Source organism: Dipodomys spectabilis, unplaced genomic scaffold, assembly GCF_019054845.1.
Source record: "Dipodomys spectabilis isolate Male_0828 unplaced genomic scaffold, ASM1905484v1 ptg000051l, whole genome shotgun sequence".
Lineage (NCBI taxonomy): Eukaryota > Metazoa > Chordata > Mammalia > Rodentia > Heteromyidae > Dipodomys > Dipodomys spectabilis.
In genome coordinates, this window is record NW_024870728.1 from 11,475,024 (window position 1) to 11,490,199 (window position 15,176).

Genomic DNA, 15,176 nt, shown 5'->3' on the forward strand with positions numbered 1-15,176 from the left:
GCCAGCACAGCCCGTGAACTTCCCACTGTACCAGCTAGCCTCTCATCTTGAGCCAGATCTCTAAACCCCTAGCAGTGCTTTTCAAAGTTTACTGTGCAGTAAAAATCACCTGGAGGGCCCCTTAGATTATACATGGCTGGAATGCAATCCTAGAGTTCCTAATTCAGGAGGTCTGGGCTGGGCCAACAGTCTAAATTTCTGATACATTCCCAAGGGACACTGATGCTGACAGTCTGGGAACCATACTATTAGGACTATAGCACCATGTTTTCCTCCACTCTTAGGCAAAGCCTCACTAACCTGCCTAGCCTTCATGTGTTGCCCAGAATGCCCTCAGTACTTGGAGCTCCTGAGGCTTTCTGTCCCCAACTTCCACCTCATATCCAGTCCTTGTCATTTACATAGTCCTTGGATGTCCAGGAAGGCCTCCAGGGGTGATAGCAAAGGCTAGAGTATAGAGAAGGCCCAGATATGTGTTCAGTAGCCTTTGACTAGTAAGGATGACAAGTCAAGCCCAGAGATGACTAGAACAGCATGCAGCAATGATTGACAAGGTGCCCAGAAAGGAGCAGATAAGGGCCATAAGAGTGCTGTGGAGAGCTGGAGATGACTTTTGGCTCAGGGAAAAAGAGGGAACTGAGGGAAGAAGTGGTATTTAAACAGGAAAAAAAATAGCATTCAAGGCAGAGGCACCTGCATGAACAAATGTTCAGAGGCCTGGAAAGCACATGTTCAGAGGCCTGTAGCTCAACTGTCTGGTGACAGAGCTGGGGGAAGAAGCCAGCAATGCAATGTGAGAGCAAGTGCCTTTTGCTGCTTCCTGTCACTGCTGATGCATCCTCAGGTCTCTGACCCCTCCAGCTAGGGATCCAGAAGGTAGTGATCAGCTTAAGGAATGTAGCCTTTATTCGCAAGGTCAAGAGGGGCTCTCTGTGTTGTAAAGAAGAAACATGCTGGAGGTTTGTCTACATTTCCGCTTGGCCTGGCCCTTCACTCTCCTTCCACCTGCACTGCTTCGGTAGGTTCTCATAGATCCTTTTAGAAATGGATGCTACAGCAATGTCCCATGGAAAAGCAAGAGGAACAGAAGGTATAAACTATCAGGAGATAAGACTTGGCACTGGGTGCTAAATGTTTCAGTTTTGACTTAAAATATATTTGCCAAGCATCAGTGTCTCATACCCATAATCCTAACTACTCAGGAGATCTGAGAACTGCAGTTCAAAGCCAGTGAGGAAGGAAAGTCTGTGAGACTCTTATTTCCAATTAATCACCAACAATCCAGGTGTGAGGCTGTAGCTCAAGTGTTAGAGTGCCAGCCTTGAGCAAAAAGCTAAGGGACAGCACCCAGTTCCTAAGTTCAAGCCCCAGTACTGGCACAAAAAGAAAATAATGAAATATATAAAGCATGTCAGGCATGATGATGCACCCTGTAGTTTTGCTCAGTGTTCAGTAGACTGTGGTAGGAGGATCATGAGTTTGAAACTGGCCTGGGGCTGGGAAGGTGGCTCAGTGGTAGAGCTCTTGCCTTGCATGCATGAGGCCCTGGGTTCAATTCCTCAGCACCACGTAAGCAAAAAAAAAGAAAAAAAGCCGGAAGTGGCACTGTGGCTCAAGTGGTAGAGCGCTAGCCTTGAGCTGAAGAACTGAGGGACAGCGCCCAGGCCTAGAGTTCAGGCCCCACGACCGGACCCCCCCCCAAAAAAAGAAAAGAAACTGGCCTGAACTTAGTCAACTCTTGTAGAAAGAGAGAAAAAGAGAGAAAGAGAGAGAGAGAGAGAGAGAGAGAGAAAGAAAGAAAGAAAGAAAGAAAGAAAGAAAGAAAGAAAGAAAGAAAGAAAGAAAGAAAGAAAGAAAGAAAGAAAGAAGGAAGGAAGAAAGAAAGAATGGAAGGAAGAAAGGAAGGAAGGAAGGATGGATCAGCCCCAGCTTGAAGGGAGGAAAGACTTCTGTAGAAAGGAAGGACTTGAAGTCTTGCAATAAAATAATACCCTCTTCCAACTTGAGGAGCATCAGGAGTTAGACCCTAGGCAAAGAGACAAAGCTTTATCCACCCGCCCCGGTCTCTCAGGCCTTCTATCTCATAAAATCCCAAACTAGCCCCATCTTTCATCCTCAGGCCAATGGGCCTCAGTGAAATCCCCAAAAGGGCCTAAGGTATGAGAGGCACTGTGCTGGACAGACCTGTAGGAAGCAGAGGGAAAGGGAGGGGAGGAGAGGGGAGGAGAGGGAAGGGAAGGGAAGGGGTGTATGGCTAGGTGCCAATGGCTCATGCCTGTAGTGTTAGCTACTCAGGAGGCTGAGATCTGAGGATCTCAGTTCAAAGACATCCTGGACAGAAAAGTCTGTGAGAATCTTATCTCCAATTAATCACAAAAAAACCAGAAGTGATGCTGTGGATCAAAGTAGATCAGAGCACTAGCCTTGAACAAAGAAGCTCAGGGAGAGTGCCCATGCTCTGAGTTCAAGCTCCATGATTGATTTTTTTTTAAGAATTTCACATGGTCAGACTAACCTAGCAGGAAAATGTTGAATTTCTCACATATGATTATCCTGGACTGCTTCAGGTTAGATAAAATGTTTGCACCTACAGTAAATAAGGTCTCCATTCTTTACACAGACAGTTGGTAAAGTCTATTCAAGGTAACAGTTTTGGGGACACAGGGTATTCCTGCTGTTGTTAGGAGGAAGGGGAAAGGAGGCTGAGTCTGGTGGAATGGACCATGCCACCCTACTTTTTCAGATGTTTCTCAGACCAGATGTTGTTCAAGATGAATAACAGAAACTATGAGGTATATTAAGGTTCCCACCATTAGCAGTAACTGCCATCACCAAGAACCTGAAACTAGCCAGGCACCAGAGATCCATGCCTGTAATCCTAGCAACTCACAGAGGATGAGATCTGAGGATAACAATTTGAAGCCAGTCATGATATGCTTGTCTCCAATTAACCATCAAAAATGCTGAAAGTAGAGCTGTGGCTCAAGTGGTAGAGTGCTAGCCTTGAGCTGAAGAGCTGAGGGATAGCACTCAGGCCTAGAGTTCAATCCCTAGGACCAGCACAAAAGAAGACAAAGATGAAGACAAAGAAGAAGAAGAAGAAACTGCTGCTGTTGCTGACACTCTGCAGCTAGAGGCAGGGGTCTGGGGCAGAAGAGGAGGGTAGGATTTGAGGGCATGATTTTTTTCCTTTTTGTTTACATGCATGACCCCCAATAAACAGCTTCTTCTTTGGTGTGAAAGTAATGATCATGGGGTGGAGGTGTGGCTCAGTTGGCAGAGTACCAACCAATGAGTGAATGCATCAAGTACTAAGTTTGAGAATCAGTCTTGGGCCCTCCCCTACAAAAAAAAGTGCATAGACTGAAATCTCTCTTTCTCTACTAAATCTATATCTATACATATATGTATGCATATAGAGAGAGAGAGAGAGAGAGAGAATCAGAGACACAGAGACCGACAGACAGACAGACAGAGACAGAGAGAAAGAGTGATGATCATATGAGCAGGGCCAGAATGTGCCTGACTAGCATTGTCCCCTGTCCCAAATGTTCACTGTCAATTCACCTTGGCCACAGAACCTCACTTCTTTCTGAGCATAGAGTCCACCAGTTAGTCTAGAACCTTAGGCTCAAACACAGACCTGAAAGTGATAAGGTGGAGGTGCAGGCATGTGAAGCTACACTGCCCCTCTTCCATTGACCAGCACCGAAGGGCGTCTTACCAAAACCCACAGTGACAAAGAGCCAAGAGTGCCAAGGACAACAGGCTGAAAGCCACAACCGAGTGCACAGGAGAATCAATAGGAAACACTGAGAACCCCCAATCAGACTACCCAGAGGCCTGAGCAGTCTCCTTTTTACAAGCTCAGGAACACAAACCCATCTTAGCCCTGAAACTCTTCAGAGTATCAGGAAAGGGAACTGGACAGTACAGTGGCTGGGAGGGCTACTTGGGAGACCTCAGCTTGCAAAAGTCTCAAGATCCTAAAGCTCAGCATCCCAATGAGGGAGGAGCTCTAGCCATTGAGACTTAATGCACAGGACAATTAAAATGACACTGAATGAAAACTTCAAATCCTCCACTGCACAACCCACTCCAAACCATTTATTGTTTAAAACAATATTGTTTAAAACAATCTTCCAGGAAGACTTAATAGAGACTGCCAGCCTGCTTCTAGTTCCAAGTCTTCATCCCCTCTATACTTTTGTCTTCCTGTCTAAAAGATGGGACTATCACCACCTGCCATGGGCTATTTACATCTGTATCTCTTCAGTTCTGTGTAGAGATATCAAGGAAAAGGACATGGAAGGATTTGAAAGAAAAGCACCCATGGCACCCTTCAAACAGAAGAAACCACTTAGAGAAGGAGCACTTGCCCTGGTGGGTGCTCAGCAGGGGCCTATGCAATGAATGAGGCAGTGGCTGGAGAAGGCTTCACTCGAGTGAAGCACACGCCTCACACTCCAGTCTCAATCCTCCATGAGAGGGTTGGTTATTCAGTGCAAAGGAGGGACTTAGGGTCGGGGCAGGGCTGCCAGAACTGACGAATGCCAGGCACTGCCTGCACAGCCCCTACTCCCCAAAAAGAGGGGCTAAATTCTGTTGTTGCCTTGGTTACTGTAGTTCCCAACCAGAAATAGAGATTTGTGGACTCTCAAAAAAGCTGGCCCTGTTGGGATGGGCACCCCAGAAGCACACTGGGCAGCAAGCCCTGGTTTCCATGGCACTGGGTGTGGGGGTGGGGAGATAAGAAGAAAGGAATGTGGCTCTATGTATGTCTCTTCCCATAAGATACTATCCCAGTATCCTCTCCACCTGCTCCCACCACTCTCGCTGCATGATTCCCTGTCAAGGCCCACCCTTCACTCCCCACAGACTTCAGGGCTATGCTGCCCTGCCTCCCCCTTGCCAAATGTCTTTACCATCACTAGTTCCACCTACTGGCTCCTCTCCAAGTCCCCTGGCTCCCATCCAGCTACTTTGGACCAAACAGTGCCTTGTAGGGTAAGAAAGTCAGCTTGTTCCATGACAACCAGTGCTGAGTTTGGACCTGGGTGCCTGCCTCTTGGGCCCTGGAGCCAGCCTGACTTAAGGGGGACTGCTGAAATGCCTGGCTTATCAATTAATGTGATAAAGGCTTTCTGGCTCCTCAGGGCAGAAGAGGCACAGAGATGCTGTGACAGACTGAGGACCCAGAGGTTGGAAAATAAGGAGTATCTAGAGGACCCCTGGGATTTGTGAGATCAGGGTTGGCATTGCCAAGGCGCAGACCGTCTGAAGAGAGGACTAAGAGGGGACAAGGTGCATCCCAGGTCCTCATGGAAAGCCGAGCTTATGTGCACAGCATCACCCCTGAATGCTTAACAACTAACATTTGTCTACAGCTTTACAGTTCATAAAGATGTTTCGCACATTCCCTTTCATCTGTGAGGATGGTATAATTATCTCTGGTTTACAAATGAGGAAACTGAAGCTCGAGGAGGTTCAATGTGGCAAACAGAACTCCCAGTCAAGTGCTGACAGCTGCTGTGCCCCAAGCTGCCTTTCCAACCTTAAAAGGCTCCCAAATGGCCCTGAGCCAGTACTAGGGCACCCTGCACCCCACCTTCTTGCCAGATCTCAGCTCAAGCCAGGTATTGACTGGAGTGCTGGAGCCAGGCCTGGGCCCCCTAGGGGAGCTGGGAGCTGACTCAGAGACCAGATCTCTGAGGTGATGGAAGGGTAGAAACATGCAGTGGAAGGATGGGCATGAATCAGCGTGATGGGAGAATGAGGAGAGAGAGAAAGCCTTGAATATGGCTCCTAGGAAGGATGTGGAAGCAAAGCAAGATGAAGAACTGCTGTTACACACAGCCTTATAGTGCAACCAAAGAGGCTACTTTAGCACGAGCTGAAACCAAGGGCCCTGACACTAAGCTGGACTGCTTTTACCTATCCTGTGGCACAGAGTGAAAGAAAGGCACAGAACATCATGTGCTGTTCCTCCTCCCCTCATGTCTTCCCACACCCCTGCCGTCTGAATCCTAGCCTCCTCTAGGGTCCTGAAGTATCGGTGCAGGCATCCCAGAATGCTGAGCTGGGCTAGCCTGCTCTTGGCACTGGGCTCATCTGCCCTGCACTGTCGTCTGAGCTAGATTTGAACCCCCGAATGGCAACCCCCATGATGGTCATGTTTGGGCCTTTTCCTTCCCACTGCCCCAATACGGTGGGTGGGCACACTGTGAGACCCAGTCACCTGAATGAGTGGCACAGGCTATACACCCTGACATGGGTCCCCGGCCCACCTGAACCAGAAAGACTGGGCTGAAACCCAAAGAAGTAGTCTGACACCGAGTGAGGGATTTTGTAAAAATAGAAAACAAGGCAACCTTGAAACAGCCATCCCCTTATGGTGCTCTTAGCCACAGCCTCTTTCGGCTTGGGGTTCACTGAGGTTGGAAGTGGAGGGTGGGGAATGGCACTTAAAATCCTCTCCTTTTACTAGGGCCGAGCTGTCCTAGAGAGGAAATGAACTGAAAGGCAAGTTCTTTGAGCAAATTCTTTTTGTCAAGACTCAAAGACAATCTGCTTTCCCCACAGGACCCTGTTCAGGGTACTGCACAAGAAAATGGTATTTACAAGACATCAAAGACAAATTTCACCAACTTCGGGAATTGGTCAGCCTGGGAGGTGCCTTGGGAATTTGGCCCCTGCCCTGACGCCAGCACGGTTTAAAATGCTTTCTCCAAAGCAGAAGACATGCAGAAGAGACTAAGCATGTTGAGAAGCCCAAGCTCTTGGGTGAAGTGGGAAGAGACTAGATTCACAGCTTTAGAACTACTGTAAAGTATCACAACTCAACCCCACCAGATCTGGGCTTATGGCTCCCTACCAGGTTTCACGGCAAGTGAAGCAGCACAGCTGGCCTGGCCCAGTTCATTGGTGGCAGTGGCCATATAGTTCCCAGCATCACTGGCCCGGGCCTCCCTGAGCAGCAAGGTATGCCGCTCGCCCTCTGCCCGGATGAGGAGGCGGCCCTCAGTGCACAGCTCCGACCCATTCTTTTTCCAGGACACTGTGAAGAAATAACAAGAACCAACTCAGCATAGCCCACATGGGGTCATGTGGAAAATCCCATCCAGCCTCTGTACCACACAGCAGCCTAATACACTTCCTCTCCCATGGTGGAAATCTGGAGGAGTCTTACCTCACTTGAGAAGCTCAGAGAGCCTTGTCCTCTCTTGAAGTTGGGCAATTTCCCAAGGTTCAGGAAAGCCCACAGTGATCATCCCCCTCCTCTTTTCCTCTCCTTTGGAGGACTCTTGGGGAACCTACCCTCCCCTGTCCTATGTGTTCTCTATCTCAACCTACTGGCCCAGCCCTGTAGCTTACCTTGGGGTGGGGGGTTGGCGGTGATGATACACTTAAGCAGAACATCAGCCCCTGGTGCTGCCACCACATTCTGCAGGGGAATCTCAAACACTGGAGCCTCCAGGGGCTCTTCTCCAGCTGATACATAGGAGTCATCTGAAGATTCTGCCAGACACAGGGGTTGCAGGGTAAGTGGACATAATCCCTGTGGGGTCAACTCAGGTAAAGAAGTGAGGTTGGTGGCCTTGTATCCTAAAAACCCAGAGAAGGGGCTTCTAGCAGGGTAGGTTGAGGGAGCAAAGGGTTCCTCTTGAATGGTCTGAGACAAGAAGAGGAAGAAAAGTTTCTTAGCCAAGCCAGGGCAGCACAGCTGAAATCCACAATTAGTGCAAGTTTCTGAAAGGAGATAGGGTGTGTGGTGGGTATTTTCCCATAGATCAGCCATCAAGTGGGGCATAATAGGCCCTGTGCAGACACTCTGAGAGGTACAAGACTGAACAAGCTCCAAAAGGACAAGGTACCAGCAACTCAAAATCTAAGCAGAAGTTGGGCACTGGTGGCTCATGCCTGTAATTCTAGCTATTAAAGAGGCTGAGATCTGAGGATTAAGGTCCAAATAAGTCCAGACAAGTCCATGAGAAAAATCCATGAGATTTTTATCTCTAAATAATCAGCAAAAAAGCCAGAAATGAAGGTGTGGTTCAAATGGTAGAGTGCCAGCCTTTAGCTAAAAAATCCAAACAAGAGTGCAAGGCCCTGAGTTCAAGCCTCAGTACCAGCATGCACGCACGCATGCATGTGCATGCACACGCGTGCACTCTCTCACACATGCACCCTATACAAAAATAGTTATCCAGAGCAACATGTGGTGAATAATCAAATTCATGAGACCACCAGCTTCAAAGAAGGAGCAGCAAGGAGATGAGAGAGGCCTGTAAAGATCAGCTCTGATCCTTCCCTCCAATAAACAACATATTGCACTTACTGCATGCTGATCACTGATGTGCATTAGATATAAGAAGAAATAAGATGTAGTCCCTACTTACAGGAAGCTCACAGAGACACAGACACAGAGACAATCAGACTCCACTATTGTGGTTCTCTTTGGGTATTTTCCAACTCTTGACATTCTATAAGCTAGACAAAGGATAATGGATGCAGCCAAAAGGGTAGTGAGGATTCCAGTTCTGCTATTTTCTAGCTGCATCAATTTCAGGAATGAGATTTTCTTTCTAAGCCTAGGCTGTGTTAGCTGGAAGGAGAAGGAATAAAACTCAATGCTTTGCACTGCTGGCATACAGACTGAAATGAGATAGCATTCGTTCCTAGGACCCAGTTAGCCTGTCAGGAGCATGGTATGCAATAATGGTGGTCAGTATGTTGATGAATGGGGGTCTCCTCATCTAAAAATCCTGAAGTGATTGATACATGCAAAAGCAATTTTAATGAAGAAAAATATGGGTGTTGAGTGCAATAGTAGAGATAGAAGTGAGGTCTCCAGGGGACAGAGAGAAGCAGCAGGGAGAGGTAAAGGGTGAAGGATGGCTTCCTCTGCCTTCCCAGGAGTGAGCCCCAAGTTGCTGTTCAGAATTCAGGGTTAGAGGCAACAATATTCTGTTCTGATGTTGCTCATCATTCATGAGAAAGCACAAAGAGAACGCACAGGTTGGCATAAGTAGTGACCTCGGTCAGATCAGTGATATAAGTGGCAAGGATGGAAGAGAGGAAGCTAGAAAAGGAGGCTGAGTCTGATTTTAGTGGTCACAGATGGGTCAGGAGACACTGGGGGGAGGGGATGGACAGAGAGATGGGGTAGGTAGCCCAAAGCTTGCCTGCTTCAGGGTCTGAGATCCAGCTACCATGGTTTTTGTTGTTTTGTTTAGGCAGAGGGATAGGGAGTGGGTGAGGGTTCCTCAGGTTCCCACCTGTGCCTCTTCCTCTTCTAGTTGTTGGTTCTTGATCCAACAACCTAACAGGTCAATGGACCTTAGGGACCTACCAGTCTTACACCGCTGCTCTAGTCAGCCTCCATCCAAACACACTCACTCTGCCTCTGCAACGGGGCAGGTTCTAACACAGGACCTTCTGAGCTGTTGTCAACGCTGTGTTGAGGGCAGCCTAGCAGCCCCAAGCCAAGACCTGGCTCTGGCCAAACAAGCTTGCTTCTACCCCCACCCCCACCCCCACTTCCACCCAGGTCTGGGAAACGTCTTAGCTTTCCCAGTGACCTTACCCAGCTCAGGGGAGGTGGGCCGGGCCCTGCGACTTTTGCCCTGGCTACGGGCCCCTCTGCGGTCCCAGGGCCCCCAGGGACCATCCTCTTCGGGTGCTCTGCGCAGCCTCTTCTCAGCCTCAGGCCCCGCCCTGTTCTTCTCCAGGGTCTGGGCCCCCGCAGCGCCCTCGACTCCCGGTGTGGCCCAGGGTAGGAAGCGCACGGCCTGTGCGGGAGGCTCCCGCTTCCGACCCGCGGGAACTTTCGTCCTGGCCTCCGGGGGCTCGGCGGCTGGGGGTGGCACGGGGCTTCTGCACTCCTGGATGGCTCTGCTCCGAGTCAGTGGGAACTGGTCCCGACGCCTCACCTCTTGCTGCGGGCCTTCCCCCGGCTCTGTCCTGCCCACGGGCCCTCGGCTCCGGGGCCTCGCAGGCTCATCCCCTGACTTGCTGCTGGGAGCGGGTGGTGGCGGGGCGGTGGCGGGACTCACAGCCCGCGAGGTCTTGGGGGTGGAGGGCCTGGAGAAGAGCGGGGGCTCGCCCGGTTCCCGGGGTGACGGCGCGCGCTGCAGCGTGGCGCGCAGGGACTCGTGCGAGCGCACCAGCTCCTCCCGCGACGTGGAGCGCCGAATGCGGCCCAGCTCCTGGGCAAATCGCAGCTCCAGGTCCGAGGCCGGGCTGCGCTGTCGGGTGCGCTCATCCAGGGAGGCGGCCTTCTGCTGGAACAGGCGGCGCCGCTCGGCCACACTGCCGCCGCCGCGGGGGCCGGGCAGCTCTTCCTGCGAGGCCCCGGGCGTGCCCCATGGCGCCTCGGCCTCGGCCTTGGGCTGCTCCAGCGAGCGGGCCTTGCGCAAGGGCACCCAGGGCCGCAGGGGCGCCGGCGGCGAGTCGCTCCGCTCCAGGCTGCGCCGTCGCTCCTCGAAGAACTGCAGCTTGTCCTGAATGCGGGAGCCCGCGCGCACCAGCCTGGGGGAACGGCCCAGCGCCGACTGGCGGCCCGAGGCCTCGCTCAGGGGCGTCTGCGGCCGGGACTCCGCCGTGCCCGCCACTGAAGACCTTTTCCCTCGCTTCTCTTCGGCAGTGTAGTCCTCAGGCAGCAGCCCGGGCTCCTGAGTACGTCGGTGGGGCGACGTGGGGGTGGCTGGGGGCTGGGCACTGGGTCCTGACAGAGCCCGCTTACCCACCCGAGGGGACGGCGGGGGGAGCAGCGCCGACTTGGACGGGGGCGGAAGGGCTGGGCGAGGACGCGGGGCTTCGCTGGCCGGCGGTGGCTGAAGGTCAGGCTGCTCCCTGCGAAATCCACTCTGCGGGACACTGCTGCAGAACCAAGATCAAGAGGGGTAGGGGATTCAGGGGGCCTTCCCTCCCAGACCCTCAGCTTATGACAGGGATTAGGTGGTGGAGCATGCTGGGCAGGCTTGGGGTGACAGGGGCCAAACTCTCCTGCCCCACCCCCACCCCCCAGGAGTTGGGCACAGGCCAGAGCAGGTGCTGGGGAGAGGCCAGCAGCTCATGCACCAGAAGACTGGGCTAGTAGCGGCTGGGTCCAGGTCCAAACTCAGCCCCAGGGGCTCTAGCCAGCCCCCTCCTCCCAGGCCCCAGAAGCTGGGAAACAGCAGGCACAGAACTGAGCATGAGGGAGAGAAAGGAATGAGGCTTAGGACCTAAAGATGCGAACATGAGGGAAAACAGGAGGGCTGGATGGAGAGAAAGCCCTCTCAGGAATGCAGTGTCCCCCTCCCCAATTCCTGCCCCTAGCTGGCCTCCATACCCCTGCTCAGCCCCAGCAAGACACCTCCTTCACAGTAGTCCCTGAAAAAGGAGCTGGTGCCTCCTTGGCCAGGCATCAGCTTTCAGGGAACAGGGCCCCATCCCTGTGATGACTTGACTTCGGTAAAGACCAGATCCCATCCCTAACATCACCTAGTGCTGGAAGGGCACAGCAGGTGGCACCTGAGGGTCCTGGCAATAAGATATCCAGGATCCCATTCTCTTTGCTCAGTCTTCCCCTAGTATAGGCTTTTGTTTTTATCTTCTTCCTGTGCAAGTTACCCTGAGTCCTTGGAAACCCTCCTAAGAAGCCCAGAAGTTCCCTCCAAGGGGTATGCTCAGAAATAGCTCAGCACAGAAATAACTACCAAGTGGGCCTGAACAAGGGGTGTGGGAGATGAGGGGGAGGGAAAGAACTCGTCAGCCCAGAGCACCCCCTTACCTAATAGAGCTCTGATGCCCAAGAGCTAGGCCTCAGCCTCCCTAGGGGTCCTCAGTTGGACCCTTGGGGGAACACACCAAACATAAAGATTGGAGAAAGAAATCTGAGAGGCATTCTTATATCTGGCACATTAGAGAGAGCTTACAAACCTACGAGGTGTCTCACTGAGTACTTACTGGGTGGCAGGCCATGTACTAGGTGCTTCAAATGCACTGAGTCATTTAATCCTCAAAACAGTCCCCTGAGATAGACTATGAACCCCCATTTACAGATGAAGAAACTGAGGCTTCAGAGATTACACAGCCGCCCAAGGTGACAGCTAGGAAATGGGTAGCACTAGTTGACTCCTGAAGCCCTTGTTCCCTTCCAAACAGAGAGTAGCTTACTAGCCAGAAGGAGTTCTAGGGGTGTCTAAGTGTACGGACATACACTGCAGACCCACCTCTGGCTGGGGAAGGAGGGGGTGCAATTCTGAGTCCCTGAGGGAGAAAGGCCTCAGCCAGACACCAGCAGGGAGGCAGCCTACTCTGAGGGAAAGCAGCAGAGTCCCCAGGGAATGGCCTCTGGGAACTGGGTGAGGTCTGAGAGAAATTGGGGACAGCAGGGAAGGCCTTCTAGTCAGCAGCTTGGAGCTCCAGGCCAGGCTCTGTACCACAGACATCACTAAGGAAATGGGTTCCTCTGAAGTTACCATAGCAACTCCAGGCTCAGGCTGGGGCCTGGGAAAGAAAGCCAGGGAAGGAGTGCCTGGTAATGCAAACAAGATAAGCCAAGAGAGCTCCTCAGGTCCCTGCCCCAGACCCAGACCTCTCCTCTGCTCACCATTAGTCATTTCAACAACCCCAGCCTCCCCCCCCCCCCCCCCGCTTAGCCCTTCTTTCTCCTTTAAGATGATGCCTCTCTCATACCAATACCCATCACAAATCTGAGCCCCCCCCCCCAAGCTCCTTGAATGTCCTCCCAATTACCTCCACATGCAGCCACTCCCCTCTCCTGCTACAGATCTCCCTCCTGTATCTGCCAGCCCCCAAACTCCAAAAATGGCTCTAATGCCTCACTCCAACACCTCCACTCCTCACCACCTCCCACCAGGACCAGCACAATCCTGGACCCACCTTTAGGTGTTGCCCACCAGATCATCCCAGGCCCCCTGCCGCTGTCACTCCAACCCTCCACCTGAGCCCACTTCCAGCCCCTTCCTTTTCCAGTCCCCTACCTCCCCACAGCCCACACTCCCCTGCTTCCACAGGCCCCCTTGCCCCCATCTGCCCCTGACCACCTCACTCTCTTCTCTCTCCTGGTTGCTTGCTTGCTCCCTTGCTCTCTCCTGCTCTCCCGGGAGCTGCCGTGGGGAGAGGTTCTGTTCCTCCCAGAAAAAGGCCCACATGGGAACAGGAATGTGCAGAGAGATGAAAAGGCAGCAGCTGCTGAGACAGCAGGCACGGAGGGGGCCCTGGAGGGAGGGGGAATCCTGGGGACAACTGGAGCCTGAATGGGCGAGGCAGGAGAGGGCCCCTGACAAGCTAGAGCTCTTAGAGGAGACAAGGAAGGGACAGAGGGGTCCTGGAGACGGTGGGGATGGCATGGTGAGCCAGGACGGGAGGATGTGGGTGGTGATGGCACAGAAGGAAGGAGGGGTGGAGGAAGAATGTGGAGCTGGGGACAGGAGTGGAAGCAGTGGGGGGGGGGGAGTGCACAAGAGATGGACAGGGCAGGGGAGATGAGGGTGGAGGCCGATGGAGCGAGATGGGCAGTGCAGGACAGCACAGTGAGATGGGACAGTACGGGCCCAGATGAGGCCATTACTTACACGTGGATCGAGAGCGCCCGTCCTCTGTACAGACTGAACGCGCTGCCATACAGGTCACTGGCCACCGAAAGGCTATCCTCTGACCCCCAGCTTGCGCCCACCAGATTAGCTCGCGATGCCCGCACCAGCGGCTCCACCCCCAGGTGCCGTGGCCCGGCCCCGGTTGCCTGTGCTTGCCTTGGGCTGCCTGGGAGGCGGCAGGTGCCACCCCTGCTGCCCGCTTCCTGCTCCAAGACCGTCTGCCCGCTGCCCCACCAGCTCACTTGCTCTTCTGAGGTGCCTGTCACGGAGGTCGGGGGTGTATCCAGGGAGGTGCCCACCAGGGTGTCAGAGCCCCCTAGAGAAAGCAGCACGGTGAGATCAAGACACCCCTTGGAGGAAGCCCTTGGGCTTGCTCTTAGGAGCACCCAGAGAGCTCACCCGTGGGGGTGCTGAAAGCCCCGTCATCCCGAAGCTCCAGGCGCTGGGTCCCCTGCACATCGCTGATGTCATCCTCAGCCGTCTCCGAGTCTGGAGAAGAAGGGGTCTGTGTGGGCAGGGCCTCCTTCCTCTGCCTCCAACTCTTCCCTAGTCGCCTCCTGCCTGTCCCCCTTCCCCCCAGCAGGCTCCATCTTACCACAGACAGGGCTTCCAGGACCTGGTCTTCTTCCCTGTTTTTTTCCTGACACCCCCTTACCCTGACTGTGCTGCTGGGGGCAGCCCCTCCCATGCCAGTACCCTGGCTCCACCTCTAGGCCCTTAGCTACTTCACTCTAGGCTCCGTGGGGACCTCAAAATGGCCATCCCACCCACTTATCACCTTACCAGGGCCTCATCCCCCTCTCTGACCTCTCCCTGTCAGTAAAAGCTTAAGTTCCTGGACAGTATCCCAAATAACAAGGCCCTAGGTTCCAAGGCTCAAAGGCTGGGTTCCTGTACCCCAGGAACAAAAGGGAGTCACCTCAGAGTTGTACTGTCAGGGCATTCAACCAACCACGGGGCCAGGTCTGTATTCTATCCCAAACCAGCCGGAGGGCATCAAGGTGGAGCTGAGGCAGGGTGAGGAGAGCCCCAGGCTGGATGAGGAAGGGGATTGGGGGCTAGGGCAGGAGCCAGCTTCCTACCGTAACTTTGCTTTCTGCAGGAGCGGAAAACTTCGCTTCCATAGGAGCAGCAGGAGAGAGACGTGGACAGACAGTTATCAGAATGTTTGTGGGGTGGGACATGGTGGGTAGGCAGGACATGGGGTATGAGGGTTGAGGGTCCCTAATGCCCTGAGATGTCCTGGTGGGGTAGAGGGGAGGTAGTCACCCAGAATGTGCCCAGAGCTGGAGAGCCCACATATCTGGGCTGGTCATCTCAACTGCCCTAATGGTTCATTTGTACATTTCACACTGGTGCTCCCACTGCACGCATGCACACACACACACACACACACACACACACACCTGTTTGTGCCCAGTCCAGCCACAGACCCAGGCCTCCCTAATGTTAGGAAACAGGCCTAACTCTGTTATAGAGTTGCACTATATTCTGACCCCTCCTTACAAATGAACTCCTATCTATCTGCACCCAGCACTGTCAGCCTCCTTCCTCAAGAACCCACTCTTC

General features: G+C 53.1%; 1 protein-coding gene across 2 annotated transcripts in view; it reads right to left on the reverse strand.

Annotated features, from left to right (window-relative positions):
* Positions 1-15,176, reverse strand: part of Speg (striated muscle enriched protein kinase) — a 58,523-nt gene that overhangs the window by 33,318 nt on the left and 10,029 nt on the right. The window contains exons 3-8 of one of the 2 annotated variants that reach the window (XM_042679254.1): positions 14,690-14,719; positions 14,007-14,096; positions 13,587-13,923; positions 9,587-10,881; positions 7,375-7,518; positions 6,875-7,057 (exon numbers count right to left, since the gene is read on the reverse strand). In XM_042679254.1, the coding sequence (XP_042535188.1) occupies positions 6,875-7,057; positions 7,375-7,518; positions 9,587-10,881; positions 13,587-13,923; positions 14,007-14,096; positions 14,690-14,719 (2,079 nt within the window). The remainder of the gene's footprint in view (positions 1-6,874; positions 7,058-7,374; positions 7,519-9,586; positions 10,882-13,586; positions 13,924-14,006; positions 14,097-14,689; positions 14,720-15,176) is intronic. The other variant, XM_042679253.1, reaches the window with a different exon arrangement.